The following is a 19,068-nucleotide window of genomic DNA, read 5'->3' on the forward strand; positions in this document are numbered from 1 at the left end:
GTATTGTTTAGCATGTATTTGGGACACAAAAACATTATCATTTAGTCTGTAGTTTAATAAATTTTTTGGTTAATTTGTTGCCCAAAAACTTCCATGCTTGATTGCTTTAGTTTCATATATTTTCTCAATTTACTTTATTTCTCTCTCTCAGTATTTGTCTTGTATTCATTATATAGCTATATAAACATTAACATTTTAAGTCATCTAAAGAAAGAAAATTATAATTCTTACTTATCATCATTTGTATGGCAATTCAAGGCTGATGCTTCACGGCTAAGAATATCTTCTAACCTTCCATAAGGCAGGTTTCTTCCCTCAGAAGCAGTCACCATTACAAGGCCCACTTGTGCTGGGTTCACCCATTCAGATACAGTCCTTTAAAAAAATAAATTATACTTTCACATCAAAGAGAAAATGTTCTTGGTTCCAATATTAAACAAAGTCTATGAGTTTATGAGTGATAGAATATTATGCTTTAATTAATTTGATAGTCAAGGATTGTTAAATTTTTTTTCTCTTCTGCTAGTCTTTTTTTTTTTGTTAATTTTGTGAAGCAGTAACAGAACATTACCATTTACAACAAAACTTGTAAATAAATTTAATAAAATGTATAAGCAGAATAATTGAAACCTTTGCTGCAAAAAAGTGGGAAGCTCCAAATTTCAATTTTCAAAAGGTCTGCATGTACCACGTGCTTAAAACATCAAATCAATTTTCTTTTTCTTTTTAACATTTTCATGATTTATACTCTATAACTGTACTCAAAAGCATACACAGGGAGCTGTCAAAATATAATAAGAAGAATACACCTTTTAGAGGCTGCGTGCATAGCATTAACTTTGCGGATGCGGAAACGTTTTTGTTCGGAAGTGCTGTTTATATACGATTGGTAGGTGTGCAGTTTTTTGTTCTACTTTTATTTTCTTTTGTAATTCAAGCCCGTAAGTCGCGTTTTACTTCTTGATATAATTGAATATGAAAAATTCACCCAAAAGAAAAGTTGAAATTGAGGATGCTGCAAGTGGCAGAGAGAAGAGATAAAAAAAACATGGCAAAAATTGCTTTCAAAAATGTGTGAGAGTACATCCAACTCATAATGTCACGTGTGACACATAAAATTCCCATAAACAATACAAAAGTGTTCAATGAGAATTTAGATAGAATTATTTCCACAAAAGACACCATTTAACTTACAGGCAAACAAAATTTAGTCATAACGACAAAAAATATAACAACTGTAAAAAATATCTCCAAGGCTAAAGAAATTTTTAAAACTGAAATTACCTCCAGAGTAATAGATGAATTTTTTACCTCCAAGTATATACTTAACATGGTGGTAACAAAATCCTGGAGAAATAGTTCCCTGACAATTCCCTGATATAGCTCCAAAAATTTCCCTGATTTTACAATTGTGGCAAGCAGTAGTATTTTGTTTGAAATATATAAGGAAAAACTGGAATTTTATATCAAAAAACAGGAAATAAAATAGTAAGATTAACATTCAAAATACTTCGAGACTAGCTTTTTTTAATTAAATTTTGGCCGGCTCAACATTTAACATGTGACATTAGAAAACTCTCACTCAAAACGATTAGAAAATTTTAATTAAATATTTCCGAAATTAGGTTTTAATGAAAAAAAAAAAAACAAATTTTATTTACAAGGTTTTCAAACATAGCTTAATAATAATCGAAAAACAAAATGCAATTCCCAACACAGATGCAAAAATATTGTGATCCTAGCTGTATCATCAGCTATGCGAAACAAATTACCGACACGATTATCAGAACTTCTGAGTAAATAGAAAAATACTACAGATAAGAAGCATATCTGACTTGAGGTAGCATTACAAATTTTGTTATTTTTTGTTGTGTGTGATCTCGAGGCTTTGCTGGTTTGTAGCAGTTAAAAATAATTTTAGAATGTGAAAAAGTTTTGTTAGGCAAAAAAAAAAAAAAAAAAAAAGAAAAGAACTTTTGTGTCAAAATGAAAAGAACTATCAGGCAGGAAAATTTTCAGAGGTTTGGAAGTTCAAATTTATATTTTTCTCTAATATTTTGGGAAATTTATAAAATATCCTGATAATTCCCTGATTTTTTTTCAGAAATTAAAATTTCCCTCAGAATTCCCTGATTTCCAGGTTGTGTTACCACCAAGGTTAAAAATGTAGATACACAAATCAAATTGGAAGAAATTGCTGAATACTTGGCAGTCTAATTATTTTTGACTTAGTTCCACGAGTTTGCAGAGGAGAAATCCTCAACCACACGTTCCTTAAAAATTGCCTACAATTGTATTTTTCAATTTTTAAAATTCTGGATCCCTTGATTCCCCCCTCCCCTTGCGCTTAGATTATCTAAGATACAAACGTTTTAAGACCTGGGTAAGTTTGAGAATTTACGCCCTTTGCAAAAGTAGCATTTTTTCGCGAGCCGGTACTGCCGTTATTTTTCTTGTTTCCTTTCTCCTCTCCCCCCCCCCCCCCGCCCGTATTTCCATTCTAGCGAGAGTTAGATTGAAAGACATTAGAATTCAATGATTCATCAAGTTTGGTTGATATTTAACAGTAACATGTCAAAAATGCATTAACAGTTGTTCATCGCTGTTTCAAACCAGCTTGAGGATTTTCCCCGATTCTTTCTAGAATTCCAATTTTTATTGAATCTTCAAAATCCGATAGTTCCTGTATTTTTCCGGTATGCAGACGCCCTTTGCTCTGGCCAAGTATAGGCATTACATTAGCTTAAACATTTCATCCGTCAGCAATCACTCTGAACCAGTGATTCAGATTCAACTTTAGACATTTGAGAGCACACATGGTTTTTGTTTATGCCTGTCTCGTTCAGAAAAAAAATTGCAAATGAATAAGAAAAAGCGAACCAATGATCAAAAATAGTGAGAGAAAAGACTAATATTTTAAAAAGAAAGGGGATTAATTCAAAATATCTGAGAGAATAGCAAGCAACTAAAGTCTGTAAAGTCTATGCAGTGAGTTGGCAGTAACAGAACTACCTAAAAAAATCTAAACAGCACGAGTCGAAAAGCCACCCATTCAAAAGCATGTGGCAAACAAAACAAGCACATGGCGGAAAATCGAGAGAGTGTCGATGTAAATTCGTGCTTATGGAACGGTTTAATGATTAAAGCATATTTTCAAACATCCACTTTTTCTTTTTCTCCTTTTTTTTTTAAAGTGAAAAGTTAAAGAAAGTTATCAAATTTCTTTCTGTCCCGTCCTTGGTGTTGGAAATTTCGTCAAGACAGAAATCCGTCCTGAGACGGAAGGTCTTTCACCCATGGCTTCAGGCTATACATATTAAACTTTTTAAGTCTGGTATCATAATCTAAATCTGAAAGTCGTTACTGGCCTAGCAGCCCTTCTTTGAACAGTTTCCAATAAAGAAATATCTTTCTTGATATAAGGAGACCAAAACTGAACAGCATACTCAGAATTAGGTGTTACCAAACTGCCATATATAAAGGAAGAAGAACCTTTTTAGATTTGTTTAAAATACATCTTCTGATACACGAAAGCAATCATTCTGTTGACTTTGTTACTTGCAGTGCTGAACTGTTAACTAAACTTGAAATCCTGACATATTACGACACCCAGACCAATAACATTTCCTGCCTGACTAATGAACGAATCCTGTAAATAATAACTTTTACGTTTATTTCCATAATTGAAACTTAGCACTTGACATTTCCTAACATTAATTGCCAAAACCAAGTTATCTGCCCACTTAATTATATTATCGGCACAATAATAAACTAACAAATGTGAAAAATTGTGCATCTCGTTTGTTAAGTTGGATGATTTGCTGTAGCACTCAAAAAGGACTATCTACTGGTTAAAACTACTTCAAATAATAGTTTCATACTTAAAGTTATTTTATAAAAATTAATACATAGAAAATACCTAAATGCATCAGGGTGAAAAGAATTATTGTTTTGGCTCTCCTGAACAGCGCAAATCTTCACATTTGTCAGTTTAGCATGGTGCCGACGATATGATTTAAATACTCTTGAAGTTGTTTTACTTGTTCTTCATTTTCAACAATGTCTATAACTTTTACATCATCAACAAAACATATCATGTTTCCAGAAATGCTTTCATGAATGTCATTCATTGAAATAATTAACAAAAGAGACACTAAAACTGATCCCTGTGGAACCTCACTTAAAACATCACTCCATTTAGAATGATTTCCCCTCACAACTACTCTTTGTTTCCTTCCAGTCAGCCAATTTCAAACCCAAAGTACATCCCATTTTGTAAAAATTTGCTGCATTGCACCAAGTGTTTACTCCTAAATAAATTTAAATTTTGAAAAAGAGGCGATTAAAATTTTTTGAAAAATAATAGAACATGTTGTTTCTCAAAACATTTACCTAATATGAATTAAAACATTAAGTGAATTGATCATACAGTGCTGTGTAAGCAAATGTTAACAGAAGAAAGAACAATGTAAAAACTTTAAAGTAGGTTTAGAGGAAACTAGTATCTCTTATTGTATTAAGCGATACTATTTAGCTACTAAAAACATAAACATATACTATACTAAATTTACAAACAAAAGGCAAACCATACACATGTAAGATAAATAAATACCTTTGTGCTGAATAGTAAAGTCAGAACAAACAACGTAAGTAGAAGCACAAATTTGTAAATTACAGCAGACACGTGTTTCGGCGTTACAGGGAACGCCTTTTTCAATGCAAAAAATAATGAGCTTATGGATGAAAAGGTCTTTTCATCCATAAGCTCATTATTTTGTGCATTGAAAAAGGCGTTCCCTGTAACGCCGAAACACGTGTCTGCTGTAATTTACAAATTTGTGCTTCTACTTACGTTGTTTGTTCTGACTTTACATACACATGTAGTTATTAGCACTGAGGCAATTGTACTATTTTGGAATAATACTGCATTGCATGAAAAAAAAAAAAGCATTTACAAGAAAATTTAAATCTATGTAGTAACTTTACCCTACTTCTAACCTAAAAATTACTAACATAAATATGTTTTAAATCCATCTAGCAAATTATTTTGTTGAAGTTTTACTCAAAATTTATAAAAAAGAATTTATTTGGTGCTTATAAAAGGGCAGAAACAAAAAATCCACCAACACAGTAACTCAATGCATAACAGCTGTTAAAATGGAAATAAATAATTATAAAATAAAAACTTCCTGAAAACTTCACTTCACTGCTACATAACAAACATAACTATTTCGATTCTCACCTTCCATTGGTACCAATCCAATATATTACTCCATTGTCATCAAAATCTTTTTGATGAGAAAAATTTATTTTAACTCCAGGTTCTTTCAATCTCTTCACAAAAGCAAAAGTAGATCTATCATAATCATACCATTGCTTAGCAACCTAAAAATGAAAATGCATCATTACAATATGGTAACGAGAGACTGCATAACACCAAGAAATTTCAAACACTTTCTTTCATCTGTTACTTGGAATGCATTAAATTATCAGGAAATAAAACGGATGCTGGTGCTTGTGACTGTTTTGAAAAAGTTAGACAAATGAGCAAGAGAATTTTACACTTCACAATAGAATGTTAAAAATAATTTTAAAGTTCCTTTGTTTGATAGATTTCAATTAATAAAGGAAAATAATTTACCATTTTCACTAAATGTTTCTCCAGTTGTCCAACGGTAGTCAAAGGCTCCATTTTTAGGCCCCGCCCAGTTCTATCTATTAGAGTTGTTTCACCTGGAGCTCTTTCTAATCGAAATCTTAATCTCCTTGTTAATATCTGCATAAAAAATGAAAATACAGAAGATTAAGGAATTTTATTTTAATTGCCCTTAAAAAAAAGTTACCTTGTGAGCCCACATTAGCTGGCAAGTCCTAAATAAGTGAGGTTGACAAGCATACTGTAAAATTAAAATTTTAAGAAATTGTAAAAAAATTTAATTTTACTGTCACAAATGCTTGTTTTGTTTAAATGTTTTTTTAAATATAATTATTCATAATCAATTAAATTTTTCCAATCAGAATGATAAAAATTGCATTGTTAATTAGTATTTCAATGAATATACACCATTTATTAATATCCTCATATATATAATAGCAAATGATCGAGTAAAGCTTCTGACATTATCAACAATGAAACTTACTCCACGGCATGATAATTTGATAATATTTTTTGGTAATGTTTGACATGAAGGGAAATGCTTTATTCTGATCAGACTTAACTGGATCAGATATCTTAACTGTTTTACTGGTAAGACTCCTTTTAGGAGAATGAAGAAATGAAAAAGTGGTCAACAATGAATGCTCTCTACTAGAATTTAGGGTTAATTAGGGTTATAATTTCAACTATCAAAGTATCCACAAACAGACAATTGCTTTGTTCAAATGTTGATGCAATTTTCACCTGTCATACCTTGACGGGCAATTTTCAAGTTAATAAAATAAAAAGTATAGAACTTAAAACATTTTTAAAGCTTAACATATTTTTGATATGTTAAATTTAGTACATTTTTCTAACATTGTTTTTTCTGGCAAGTCGGAGAGGACTATGAAAGAGCTGTTGAAAACCAGATGAACCCTGAATTTTGCGATGTGTTGGCTAACGTGAAGTAATATGGTACTAAAGTAATTCTTTATTTGCCTGATATTTAGAAAAAAAGCACATAATCAAATAAAATGCCTGTCTGCAATTTATCTACTTCATTAAAGTTTAATTTCTTTAAAAATTCCTTACAAGAAAAAGTTCTCTTTCAAAAAATACTTACAAATATTAAAACAAGAGAAAAGAAAGAAACTTTTTACTAATGTATAATTATTATTTTAAAAACTTCTTCAAAAAGCTTTCAGGTCTACCTTATTATAGTACTCTACATCATTTTACATATGTTTCCAAATATGAACTGAAAATAAACAGCAGATGTCTCTGACCAAAGCAACAACATATTTCTGCCACTTTTGAAACACTACTATCCACTGAAAATTAGCTGCAATTCTCAATTAAAAAAAATATTTTACATTGACTTGACGGAAGATTACAGGGAATGAAGAAATACTTGACAAAAAGAAAAGAAAGCTAAATTAATAACTTGCACTGCAAAAAATGTGCATAAAACATGGTGATTTTATATTAATATATTAGGACTCAAGATATAGAAATAAGTAACTGGAAAACCAGAAGTAATATCTGTCTGCATTATTTTAAAAAATACCACCTAAATTGCTAAGGGTGATGTAATTCACTGAATATAAACAGGATGATCAAGCAAACTGTACAATTACTCGTCAGAAACACTTGTTGCTTGGCAGTTGGGTGAACAAATTTTAAAAAGGATCATGATTAATTATTTAACTAGAACCAACTTGGTTGTGCCAGGGATCTTTTGATTATTATCTCACTTGTATTTTAATAATTATTTCTAGTAATACTTGCTGTCTGAAAAAAGTAACTACTTGTTAATGAATTACTAAGCAATTAGTTTAGACAAGTTTAGAAGAATGGGAGTTTTACAGATATTGTAGTGTAAAAATATAAATACTGCAATAAGTTGGTGTTAAATTTTTAACTTCATGTATCCATATGCAAAAACAGAGAAAAATTGTAAAATCTTAGGAGGCAAGGCAAATTATTACTTATTAGAGTTTAAGGAAAATTCAATGGGTTCTGGCCCCCAGTATTTATAGGAAACTGCCTATAAGCATTTTATTTATAAAGTAATTTTCAGACAAATAACAATTTCTAATATTAATCATTTGTAAAAGCACAATTTGAAAAAAAAAAAAAAAAAAAATTAAAGCACTATATCATCTAAAATTATTTTAAAAGAACATATTAAATAATGAAGTGAAGTTAGATATATGAATCATGAATCAGGGTTAGCAGTGACACACTTATCAAATGCTCTAATGTGAGACCAAAAAAAAAAATAGCCATGCAACCTTTTAACACTTAAGTGATCCTGTTCTTGTCTATTCCCGCCCATTGTCATACATTTTGCTCTATCCTACCACCTCATATGTTGATAGTGGTGCCCATCTGTACAGCTGACCTTGAGTAAATCCAACCCACAGAATTCTGAGAACTTTTTTTCTCTATTTCAAAGTTGCATAGCTTTTGGAAATGTATGTTTAATTTAAACCAAGAGCATGACAACCTAGTCAGATCCCTGCCTGTTACTTCCTTCACTGTATGCTGTAACTATTATTCTCCAAATTGCGAGCACTCACGTAATATAAAGAGATGCGACTACACCCGGGATAAGAATGCGGGCTACAGAGCACTTTTTTCTAGTCACTACATTGTTGGTCATGACTAGCTAACCATTAACTTCTCCAATCAAAACCAAATAGCAGAACATAAAAGGAGACCAATTGATTATTAGCAAACAACTGAGTGCATATTATGAAATCACTTTGATTTTGGGAATCCCATTTTATTCTGAAAATACCCAGGTTTACAAGAATACCTGTGTCCTTGGGACTCAGGTTGAATAGGATTCTGTGCCATATTAACAAATCCACCACCCCTTCTCCCCAATCAGCAACAAATATCAATGTCATTTTTTCTATAACCTAGAACTTGGGGCAAAAAGTGTTATTCATTAAAAGTTTGGCAAACCACTAATCACTTTTACAAGCAGGAAATTTGAAAAATGGCAATATCTTAAAAAGTTAGACTTGTTAGATTTCACCTTCATATAAAATTCCAATTGAGAAAAGAATGTTCAAAATCTTGTATCAGAGATGAAAAACACAAGAATAGCTAAATTGAAAGAAAAGTTGTCAATATTATCAATGAAACTTTTAAAAAGAAAAGAAGACATGACTTTCTAGCTTTTTTAGGACACATTAGTTTTTAAGGTCACTTAATTTTAAGGATGCTTACTTTTGGGAATTCACATTGTCTAACATAAAAATTGCATTACAATAAAGTTTCAAAAAGAAAAAAAAATGCTTCAGTTCCAACAACTTGTTCTCATTTAATTAATTTTCATCTCATTTAATTCATTTAATTAATCACCACATGAAGAACTACTGGAGTTTAATATTAGATTTTATTGAGTTATTAAGGATATTATGGTCAGTTTCCCTTTATCTTAGGAGCACTATTGATGATGCTACTTAAGCTTTCCCAGCTAATCGAAAGCTAGTTTTGATAGTTTGGGAAAGGATGGGATTAAAATGAAATACATACCTGAAGTCCATTTCCACTACCATTGGTATCATAGAGATAGACAGGTAACTTTTCAATAGATTCCAAAACTGCGACTAGTTTACGCACCAATGCAATTGAGGGTTGAATTGTACTACAAAATATATTTTAAACTTTGTCACTATATAGATGGTGCAAACTGTTTCTAAATATAAACATGATATGTAATATATACTTCCTCATTTTAAAAATTAAATCAAGTTTCTTTAAAGCTAATGCTTTACACTTATAACACACTACTATAAATATCCAAGGAATAATGATAAAATATGGCACATGGATATTTTGAAGTAAAAGGCAATATATAAACAGTAATATATCATTTAAACTAATTCAATTTACATAGTTCAAAAGATGTTAATGCTTACATTAGCCTGGAATGTACAATTAATTGTATGCAGGGTGCCCCTGTATGTCGTGAGCTTGGAGGGGAGATACAGAACACAATAGCAATCAAGAATGACCGAGGAATATTGTCACAATAAAGTCAGATATTGGCGGATGTGAAACAGCTCATAAATTTATTACAGAAAGAAAATTTACACAATATTTTAGATATTAAAATAGGTTTAAAGCGGTTGTTAAAAATTGTGACTAGTAGCTCTAATATACACTTCTCAACAACAATGCAATGACAGATGAAAGCTTGTTAGAATGGCTTGTAATTGCGACGGTTGGTGTGTTTTCATTGCGACACATGTTTTACATCTGCAGTCCATGTATTACAAAAAAACCCTACTAAAATGTAGTGTAAAATCTTATCTGTGTAATAATAATCACTATTTGTTATCCACTTTTGCATCTTTCAATGTTTGGCTTAGTGTACACGTAACGCCACGGGATTGCATTTGCCACATACATTTGTATGCGATTCTTGCTTGTAATTGTACTTTGTGCCTCCCATTCAAGCTTGTACACAGCATTTAAGGCATGTTTTCAATGAATTTGTTATTTTGTGTAGCTCATTTACTGTAAAAAAAATATATTTGTTCCAATGCACACAAAAACACATTATCAAAGTAAAAAATAAATGCATTACTATCCAAACAAATATTGAGATCACTTAAAGAGGAAAATTCATCTGCGTGTGGACAGATGGATCATCAACGGGAGATTTTTTGAAGTAGGAAATATTGTTAAAACATCTCAATTTCAAAGGCTTTAAGATATTTAAAAATACTAGCAATTAAACATTACATTTTGAGATTAAAACAATTAAATTAAAATTTTCACTAGAATCTCAAAACAAGTAAACAGACTTCAGCCAGGGGAAAATGTAATTCATCTTACAACTTAGCTGTACTGATTCTCATTTAATAATCAATAAAGTCCAATAAGAACAAAATTTAATAATCCATCTGAATGAAGTTTCAATAGGTAGTAGAATGTAATAAAGTGCCATTTAACACAAACTCATTGTTATAAAAAATAATTGCCATTACACCACAAAATAAATATAGTATCAGAATTTGCATCAAAATATTTTTAATTTTAATGGTGTCAATAAGAAACATGACTACAGGGAATAAAAATCAGGAATAGCTGGCAGGAGTCCCACAAAGCCTGTCCTTGAAAATAATCTGGGTAAAAGATTCCTGGCTGTGGAAAATTCGAAAAATTTCTTTAAAAATGAAGAAACTTGCATCATTTGAAACACCTCTATTTTTTTATAAATATGTTTTTATTTACTGCACCCCTATGAATTAAAATGCGTAGACCGTTTGCATCCTTGTCAGGAATTAGAATATTCAATTTCAAAGCATTAATTATTCTCTAAAGTATGGGAAAAGGTATTTAACTTATTAATTGTTTAGACTTGATTAGGCACACAAAAACAAATTGATAAACATATTTAGAAAACTAATGTGCTCTTTTTATGCAATAAAGCTAAAAATATAATTAATACTTGATTAGAATTTTAAACTTCTGTTAAATTTTGGAATGTGGCAAAAAATAAAAAAACTGCAGTTTAAGATTTTGGATTGTTGTGGGAAAATGTGACAGTGAATGCAAAATATTACAATGAGGGAAACACACAAAAAATTAATAGTCAAACAGTACTGCTGATTTCTCTGATTTCTAACGAAAAACTGAGATCCGTGCTAAACATAAATCTTTGTCGGAAGTCTCTTCTGCACACCAAAACTTGAATTTTATTTGGTCTTAATTTTAGACAAGGAATGTACCAATTAATTGACAATAATTGATATTTGGTCACTTTGCCTCATAAGCGGCCAATTTTTACCGATTAATCTGCAGTGTAATTATTTGCAAAGAAAGAATATTCAGCATTCTCAAATAGATTTAAAAAAAAAAAAAAAATCTGACAGAGTGGCTAAGCTTAAATATCTATCCTATAATTATTGGAAGCAGCTACATTACAAAAGGCATTACAAAAGGAATAAGAACTAAAAATGAATTAAATGGCTTTTTCACGAAAATTGAGCAATTATTAATAAGTGAAGAATTTCTCAGCCTAAAAATAAATAACTTGTGCAATTCAGATGACAATTTAAAATTCAAGTCTGCCTCGGAATGTTTGAATGAATCCAGTTTTTGCTTACAATGAGTAAAAACTTGTAATATGTTTTATTTGTTACTTTCTGAAAGATATATTTTGAGTTTAGATGCAATTTTGCTTACCTTTATTTAATTTGCTTCTTGGTTTTCTTAAAATGTCATTTTACAGATTTTTGGCATAGCATCGCAATTCCTCCTTTAATTTTTGCCATCCTTTTTTCTGGTACCAATTCTCTTCCTTCCCCATTTTATAGAAAATCTCAACATTCCTTCTTTTTGAACTTACCACAAATGTTTTTATTTTTTAAAGTCAGCTATTACATTATTCCTCAAAAAGGGTAGATATTCAAATCAAGTATTGCATGAAAAATTCATGACGATGAATACTGCCGTGCAAAGTGCAAAATTCATATATGTACTTTTTATCGAAATTGAGTTACAGTCACCAGGTAGTTTTTTTGTCACATATTTCACCTAAATATGTTTTTCGATCATTTGTCAATGGTTTTTTTTTTAATTCTGAAAAAGATACATCTGAATCAAATACATGGAGGTGTAAAACTTTAAACGGCAGTTTCTCATTTTGAACTCTGCTGCAGATACGAATTTTGCGCTTAGCATGCCAACATAACATTGTAATACCTGATTAATTATTTTAGGTCTATAAAATTTAAATTTGTAAAAAGAGTTCAAATGTTTAACTTCCCCTTATATTCAATTTACTATGTACATAATATATATGCAATACCATAAAACCCAAATGTGGATATTTTGTGAGAATCAAGCTCACTGGAAAATAAATAATATGGGCCTGCATGAACACCCTCAAAAATGAATACCTGGGCATTTTCCATCATGACACACACCTCATAAAATATTTTTAATTTTACAGAAGAGTAGTAGCCTATGTGTTTTCATTATTAAGTTATAAAATCTGATAATATTTATATTTGATTTCACACCTCACCAGTGATCAATAAAAGGAAATTCACCTGGGAAGAATAGCTTGTTCAACAAAGCATTTTTTGAAAATTGCAATGCGATCTTTTTGTAGTTTATTAGAATGACACAAAACAGGTTTCCCATCATCAAATTTCTGTAAAAAAGAAAGAAATACACAACAGTTACTAATCTAAAAGAAAACATTCACATCTCAAATGCAATACTCACCACCCTAACAACTAATTTAAGAGCACAATGCCAGCATCCGAGTTCTTCAGGGGTGGAAATGATTAATGGTTTCATTTTAATGGCTTCAAAGTCAAAAAACTATGTTTGAATGAGGAGCATGATTCATCAAAAGGCAGTGGCAGCTCGTGGGAGGAGCCACAAGGGGCCCCGGGCCCCCTCACTTTTTTCAGACATCAATTTATAACTTTTTATTCATTTTCCCCTTTTTTCCTTTTTTTTTGTGCGTGCGTGTGGGCTCGAAATTTAAAAAAAGATGGATTGTATATGCGGAAGGGAGGTAGGAGTCAGATAATACGTTTCAGAATTTACTTCTTTTCATTTTTCCCCTGAAATGTGTATCATAATATTCTCAACTTTTCCTTCAAGAAAGATCAGTGCGAAGCCGGCCGATCACTAACACAAGACAATTATTTGTCAAAGAGCATTTGGCTCTTTGAAATTTCTAAAAACGTATCTGAGAAACACAATAGGGCAGAGATTTTAATTCAGAAAAATATTAATGTTAGGGTAAATCTTCATTTCTTTTTAAAAGAAATCTTTGAATTAAAAATTTTCAATAGTTACAGCCAATAGGTCGGCTAGTTGCCGACCCCCCTATTTCTTTTATTCTTCTTCCTTCAAGTTAGTCTGAAAATAAGTCTCTCTTCTCCGAATAACCCTTCCTCTCCCGCCACAAACATTACGTAACATCTCAACTTTCATTTCCAGATCTTCAATTTTGCAACATCGCTTAAAATTTTTGCGTTCTAAAATCACTTAAAATTGCGTTTTTGAAGCTTCAGTTTCGAAAGATTGCTGTTCCTAATAATGTTAACAAATATGGTGCTACAATCGGGTATTTAAGACTTCATTTTCCGAAAATATTTGGGCAAGGTCCCCTGAATCGCTTTCTTTAATAGCATAAAAAAATAGGTTTCGTTAAACAGCCAATTATGAAATATTTAAGTGGAATAGTTTCTGAGCCTCTACTCATAGTATCATAGAATATTGTGCTTAAGTGGTTAGGACTTCAGTTTTGAAAAAAACTACAGGCCCGGAAATCTTCAAAGTTTGTCTACAATTGCGTTTTTGGAACTGCAATTTCGAAAAATTGGAAGGGGGAGGAAGAATTGATATCTATTTACTTTTCAAAAAAAAAAAAAGAAAAAAAGCAGTTTTGGGAGAGTCCCAGAGCTCCATTCTTTACCCTAAGGTCAATAAACAGGGTTGTGTTTTAAAGATTCTATTTCTACAAATTTCCGCAGAGTCCCCTGTACCGTTCGTTCGGCTTAGCACCAAAGACCATTTAAAATTGTGTTTTTAAAATTACAAGTTTAAAAAATGAGAGATTTGATGAGCAAATCAAATCAAAGTGATGGGTTATTTTTCCTACTGTGCCCACCGCTCCCTCTTCTTAAAAACTATTTTCTTGTTGCACCAATGTTGTGTGCTGTGTTGTATGCACGCATGTGCATCATGGGTGGGTGCAAGTTTGGTGATGTGTTCAAGATGGAAAATATTTTGAGCCCCCCCCCCCCCCCCACATGCGTGCTTAAAGAAATTTTTATGATGTAAGTGTTGTAGATTTTAACAATGGCAGTTTTGGAATCTGTGTTTAATCTGAATTTTAAGCTTTTGTCTTTTCTAACAACATGCACCTTGTTTAAATTGTTATATTTAAGCATTTTGATATCGTATTTCCAAAAATCTAAAGACCGCCAGTAACGGGGGTCTGGGGGCTCTTCTCAAAATTTTTTTTTAATTTAAGTCCAAAAAACACAATTGTAGGTCATTTTGATAAAGTTCAGGGAAAGGAGGGGTTCAGGGACTCTCTTACATCAAATTTTTCAAACTGATTAGAGAAAGAGGAGGGGGGGGGGCGCTGGCTCTCTCCGAAATTGAAGCTTTGAAGATTTTAAAATTGAAGCTTTACAAACGAAGTTGTACTCCATCTTTCATAACATTTACACGCTTTTTAACTGCATTTGAAGGGATGGAGTTCAGAAACTTTCCTTCGGCAATATTTCGAAATGGAAGTTCCAAAAACGCAATTGCAGTCGATGTTGGATGATGTTAGGGGTAAAAGCGTTCAGGACTCCCTGTCATTAGTTTTTTGCCGATCGTAAAAATTTTTATTGCAGCAATAAAATCGCTTGGGATAAAAGATTTTCACTTTTCCTAACATAAATCAGTTCTGATCAGAAAGTCTACCCAAGATAGCTCGAACAAACCAGAAAAAAGGGGAAGGTGGGGGAAGAGTATGGGCGATTATGGTAACTGGCACCATTCCCCCCCCCCCAGTCTTTATATGTAAAAGAATTCTTTTATAAAATAGTAGGTGGCAAAATTAGCAATAAAAAAACAGCTTCAGGGAAGTAGATATATATTTTAAACGAAGAACACTCTCCAATATTCATTAATTTAAAAAAAAAAAATAGGGGAACTGATTCCCCCCCCCCCAGGGAGGGCCCCTGAATCATATCCCTCAAAAGGCACTCAATACAGTCTAAAGAAGTGTTTTAAATATTTCAGCATCAAAAAATTTTCGGAAGAGAACGTCCGAACCATTTCCTCTAAGTTCACCACAAATGCCCTTAGCTTGAGTTTTAAGGCTTCAGTTTCTAAATTTTTTTCAAGGAACAGTACCCACTTTGCCTATGTACATGACTTATGACCGCCTAAATGTTTTAATACTTTAATTTCGGAAACTTTTTGACAGAAGCTTCCGACTCTCTTCCCACTTAAGTCATCCAATGATAACCCAAAACAGGGTTCTTTAAACTTCAGAAACGAAAGTTTTTCGGGCTGGGCGGCGGAATACCCCCCACTCCTTGTGTGAAGCAGGCACACTAAAGGCAGTGTAAGTTTGTTTAAAATTTGTTTTTCTATTGAAAGAGCAACTCCCCTTCCCACATCGCCAAAGACAACCCAAAGTTTTAAGACTTCAATTTCGAAAATGCTTCGAGAAAGATTCCCGAGTTCCCTAACTCTTAGCTCACACAAAAATAGCCAAAATAGTATTTCAATACTTCAGCATGAAGAAATTTTCGGGGGAGAGACCACCTCCCCCCCCCGAACTCTTTCCCCTAAGTTCGCTAAATTTTACTTAAATTTGCGGTTCCCCCTTTTCATCACCGAAGTTTCAAGAATTTTAATTTCTAAAATTTATTGAGAGAAAGCCTTCAAATTCCCTCTTTTTAAGTTCCACAAAGATTACCTAAAGCAGAATTCTGAATACTTCAGCTTTGAAGTGGGAGAGGGATCTCTAACCCCACCCTCTGCCTCAATGTTCATTAAAGATGGTCTAAAGTTGCGCTTTTAAGACTCCAGTTTTGGAATTTCGCCTGAAAAGAGCCCTCTACCCCCCCCCCCTCTTAACATTGCCAAAGACAGCCTAAATGTTTTAGGACTTCAATTACAAACATTTTTCGGGAGAGGGTCCCAAATACATTTTGTCTTAAGTCATTTAAGTATAGCTTCAAATAGTTATTAATATATCAGCTGTAAAACATTTTCAGGTTAGAACACCGAAACCAACTCTCATAAATTCACTGACGATTGCTTACAGTAGTGTTTTTAAGACTCCAGTTTCCGATTTAAAAAAAAAAACCTAACCCTCCCCTTTTTACATCATTAAAGACAGCCTAAACATTTTTGACCTTTTTTTTTTAGAGTTTGCAAAGGAGAAATAATGAACCACTCCTAGTTTCAAAAATGACTTACAATTAAGTTTTTCGATTTTCTATTCTGGAGCTCGAGTGCTCCCTCCCCCCCCCCCTTAGATTCTCCAAAATATAATTGTTTTAATTTAAAACTTCAATATCATGGGAATTTGCAGACATACCTTCTTTGCAAGAGCAGTGTTTTTTCACAAACTCATGCCGCCGTTATTTTTTTCGTTTCCTTTCTCTCCCCCCTTCCCTCATATTTCCATTCTAGCGAGTGTTAGATTGAAAGTCATTAGAATTTAGTAATTCCTCAAGTCTTAGAATATTTTACCAGAAACATGTCAAAAATGCAGGAACAGTTGCACATCGGTGTTTCAAACCAGCTTGAAATTTGCCTCCGATTCTTTTCAGAATTCTCATTCTCATTGAAATCTTCAAAATCCCTGACAGTTCCCGTTTTACCTGGTATGTGGATGCTCTTTGATGTGGCTTAAACATTTCATCCCGTCAGCAATCACTCTCAACTGGTGATTCAGATTCAACTCTAACACAATTTAAGAGTGCACATAATTTTCATTTATGCCTGTAAAGTTTCCAAAAAAAAAAAACGCAAATGAGAAAAAAAACCAAAGGATGATCGAAAATAGCAAGTGAAAAATAGAGACGAAAGGCGATCAATCCGAAATATTAGCGAGAATAGTGAGCAACTCTCCGGTCTGCAATGCAGTGAGTTGAAAATAACAGAGCTACCTAAAAAAAAGTCAAATGGCACGAGTCTAAAAGCCAATAATCCAAAAGAACGTTGCAAGCAAAACAAGCCCATGGCGGAAAATCGGGAGAATGTTGATGTGAATTCGTGGTTATGGAAAGGTCCAGTTATATTATAGCATATTTTTCAAACACTCTTTTTTTTTTTTTTTAAAGTAAAAACTGAAGGACAGTCATTGAATTTCTTTCGGTCTGGACCTCTGGAAATTTTGTCCAAGACTGAAATCCATCCTGAGCCAGAAGATCTTACACCCATGATGTGCATATATCGTTACAAGATTTTTTTTTTTTTTTAAATGTACTCCCATTGTTACACAGAAATTATTACTTGTTTTAAATTACTGCTTATGTAGTAAAGAGTTTGATATTTTTTGTCTTTGTCTGCTTAAAAATTCTGAATGGCAGAATCATATGCAAAAACATGCACCATTGTTAAAATCGCTAAGAATATTTTTAAACTAGTTTTTAATTTTTTTAATTTTTAGTTTTTTTAAATTTAGTTTATCTATTTTTATTTTATTTATTTTAAAGCAAATACTGAGATGTATTTTCATCCATGTTAAAGTTATTTAATTTATAAATTTTACATATTTCACCAATCACGACATTTTTGCACTTTTGTAATTTAGCCTTGCTTAAACAAAATTAATTTTACTCATTCAAAATAATAAGCTATTATAAGATTAAAATAAAATTTCCTTTTAAAATTTATTCATTTATTTTGAAAAGACAGGGGGTCAAAGTGCCTCCCTTGCAGTTCTTTAACGAGGCTGAAAGGGAGGTGTAATGCAGCCCCGGAAAGCGTACTGGATATAAACGTGAGATTAATAATTATCGTGATGTATTTTGTAGCTTTTCCCTATCTGATTAATTAAAATTTATTTTTGAAATTCAGGTTGTGAAAGTACTTTACCCTGCCGGCAATCATGGGCACAAACATGAGAAATTTATCTTTCATGACTTATTTAGTAGTTTATGTATTTTGTAGCTTGATCTTTGTTTAAAAGGAATTTAATTTTTTTCCACAAATAATTATTTTAAGAAAATTTAAACATTAAAATTTTTTTTTCAAAAATTCATTTTTTTTTCAAAATTGGGGGGGGGGGGGGCCGAGAGATGCACCCATGATCGGGCACCCTCACCTTTTCAAGGCACGAGCCGCCACTGTCAAAAGGATGACAACATTTTGGGTACAGTAGAAGGTCATTTAACGCATACCTTGGAACCAGAGCTTTACAATATACATGTATATTGTCATTCACAAATAAACATGAATCACAACCAAAAGAAAAGGAATTATCCTGAATTTTGGCTAACTTCATGATTTGCATAACAGATGCATTTTTGAGAGCGATATACAGGGTTAGCATTAAAGAACATCCTGGTTTTAAAAATTTTTATTTCATAAACTATTACACTTAATGATATATAAAAATAAAGATAAATAAAAGATATATAAAAATAAACAGTGGAAAAATAATTTCACTCACAAATGTTTGATGTGTGCGCCTTTCGTAACGCAACACACATCTATAACATGCATTTTGGAGTCAATTTTCCTGAATGCTACATGCATGCGAACTTTCATTCTTGCAATATTGTAAGCAATGGTGGTGTATAAACACTGTCCTTGGCGAATTCTCATTTAAAAAAATCACATGGAGTTAAATTTGGGGATCTGGCTGGCCAATGCGTAAAGGGTAAATCATCATCACCTGCACGGCCAATCTAGCGTTG

General features: G+C 32.1%; 1 protein-coding gene across 2 annotated transcripts in view; it reads right to left on the reverse strand.

The window, feature by feature from the left end:
- LOC129231334 (E3 ubiquitin-protein ligase HECTD1-like) overlaps positions 1-19,068 on the reverse strand; it is a gene marked incomplete at its 3' end in the record, with an annotated part of 223,648 nt that overhangs the window by 91,969 nt on the left and 112,611 nt on the right. For both annotated transcript variants that reach the window (XM_054865623.1, XM_054865622.1), the window contains 5 exon segments: positions 232-375; positions 5,243-5,385; positions 5,642-5,776; positions 9,188-9,299; positions 12,718-12,821. In XM_054865623.1, coding sequence (XP_054721598.1) covers positions 232-375; positions 5,243-5,385; positions 5,642-5,776; positions 9,188-9,299; positions 12,718-12,821 — 638 coding nt within the window.

This window comes from Uloborus diversus, chromosome 10, assembly GCF_026930045.1.
Source record: "Uloborus diversus isolate 005 chromosome 10, Udiv.v.3.1, whole genome shotgun sequence".
In the NCBI taxonomy this organism is placed as follows: Eukaryota; Metazoa; Arthropoda; class Arachnida; order Araneae; family Uloboridae; genus Uloborus; species Uloborus diversus.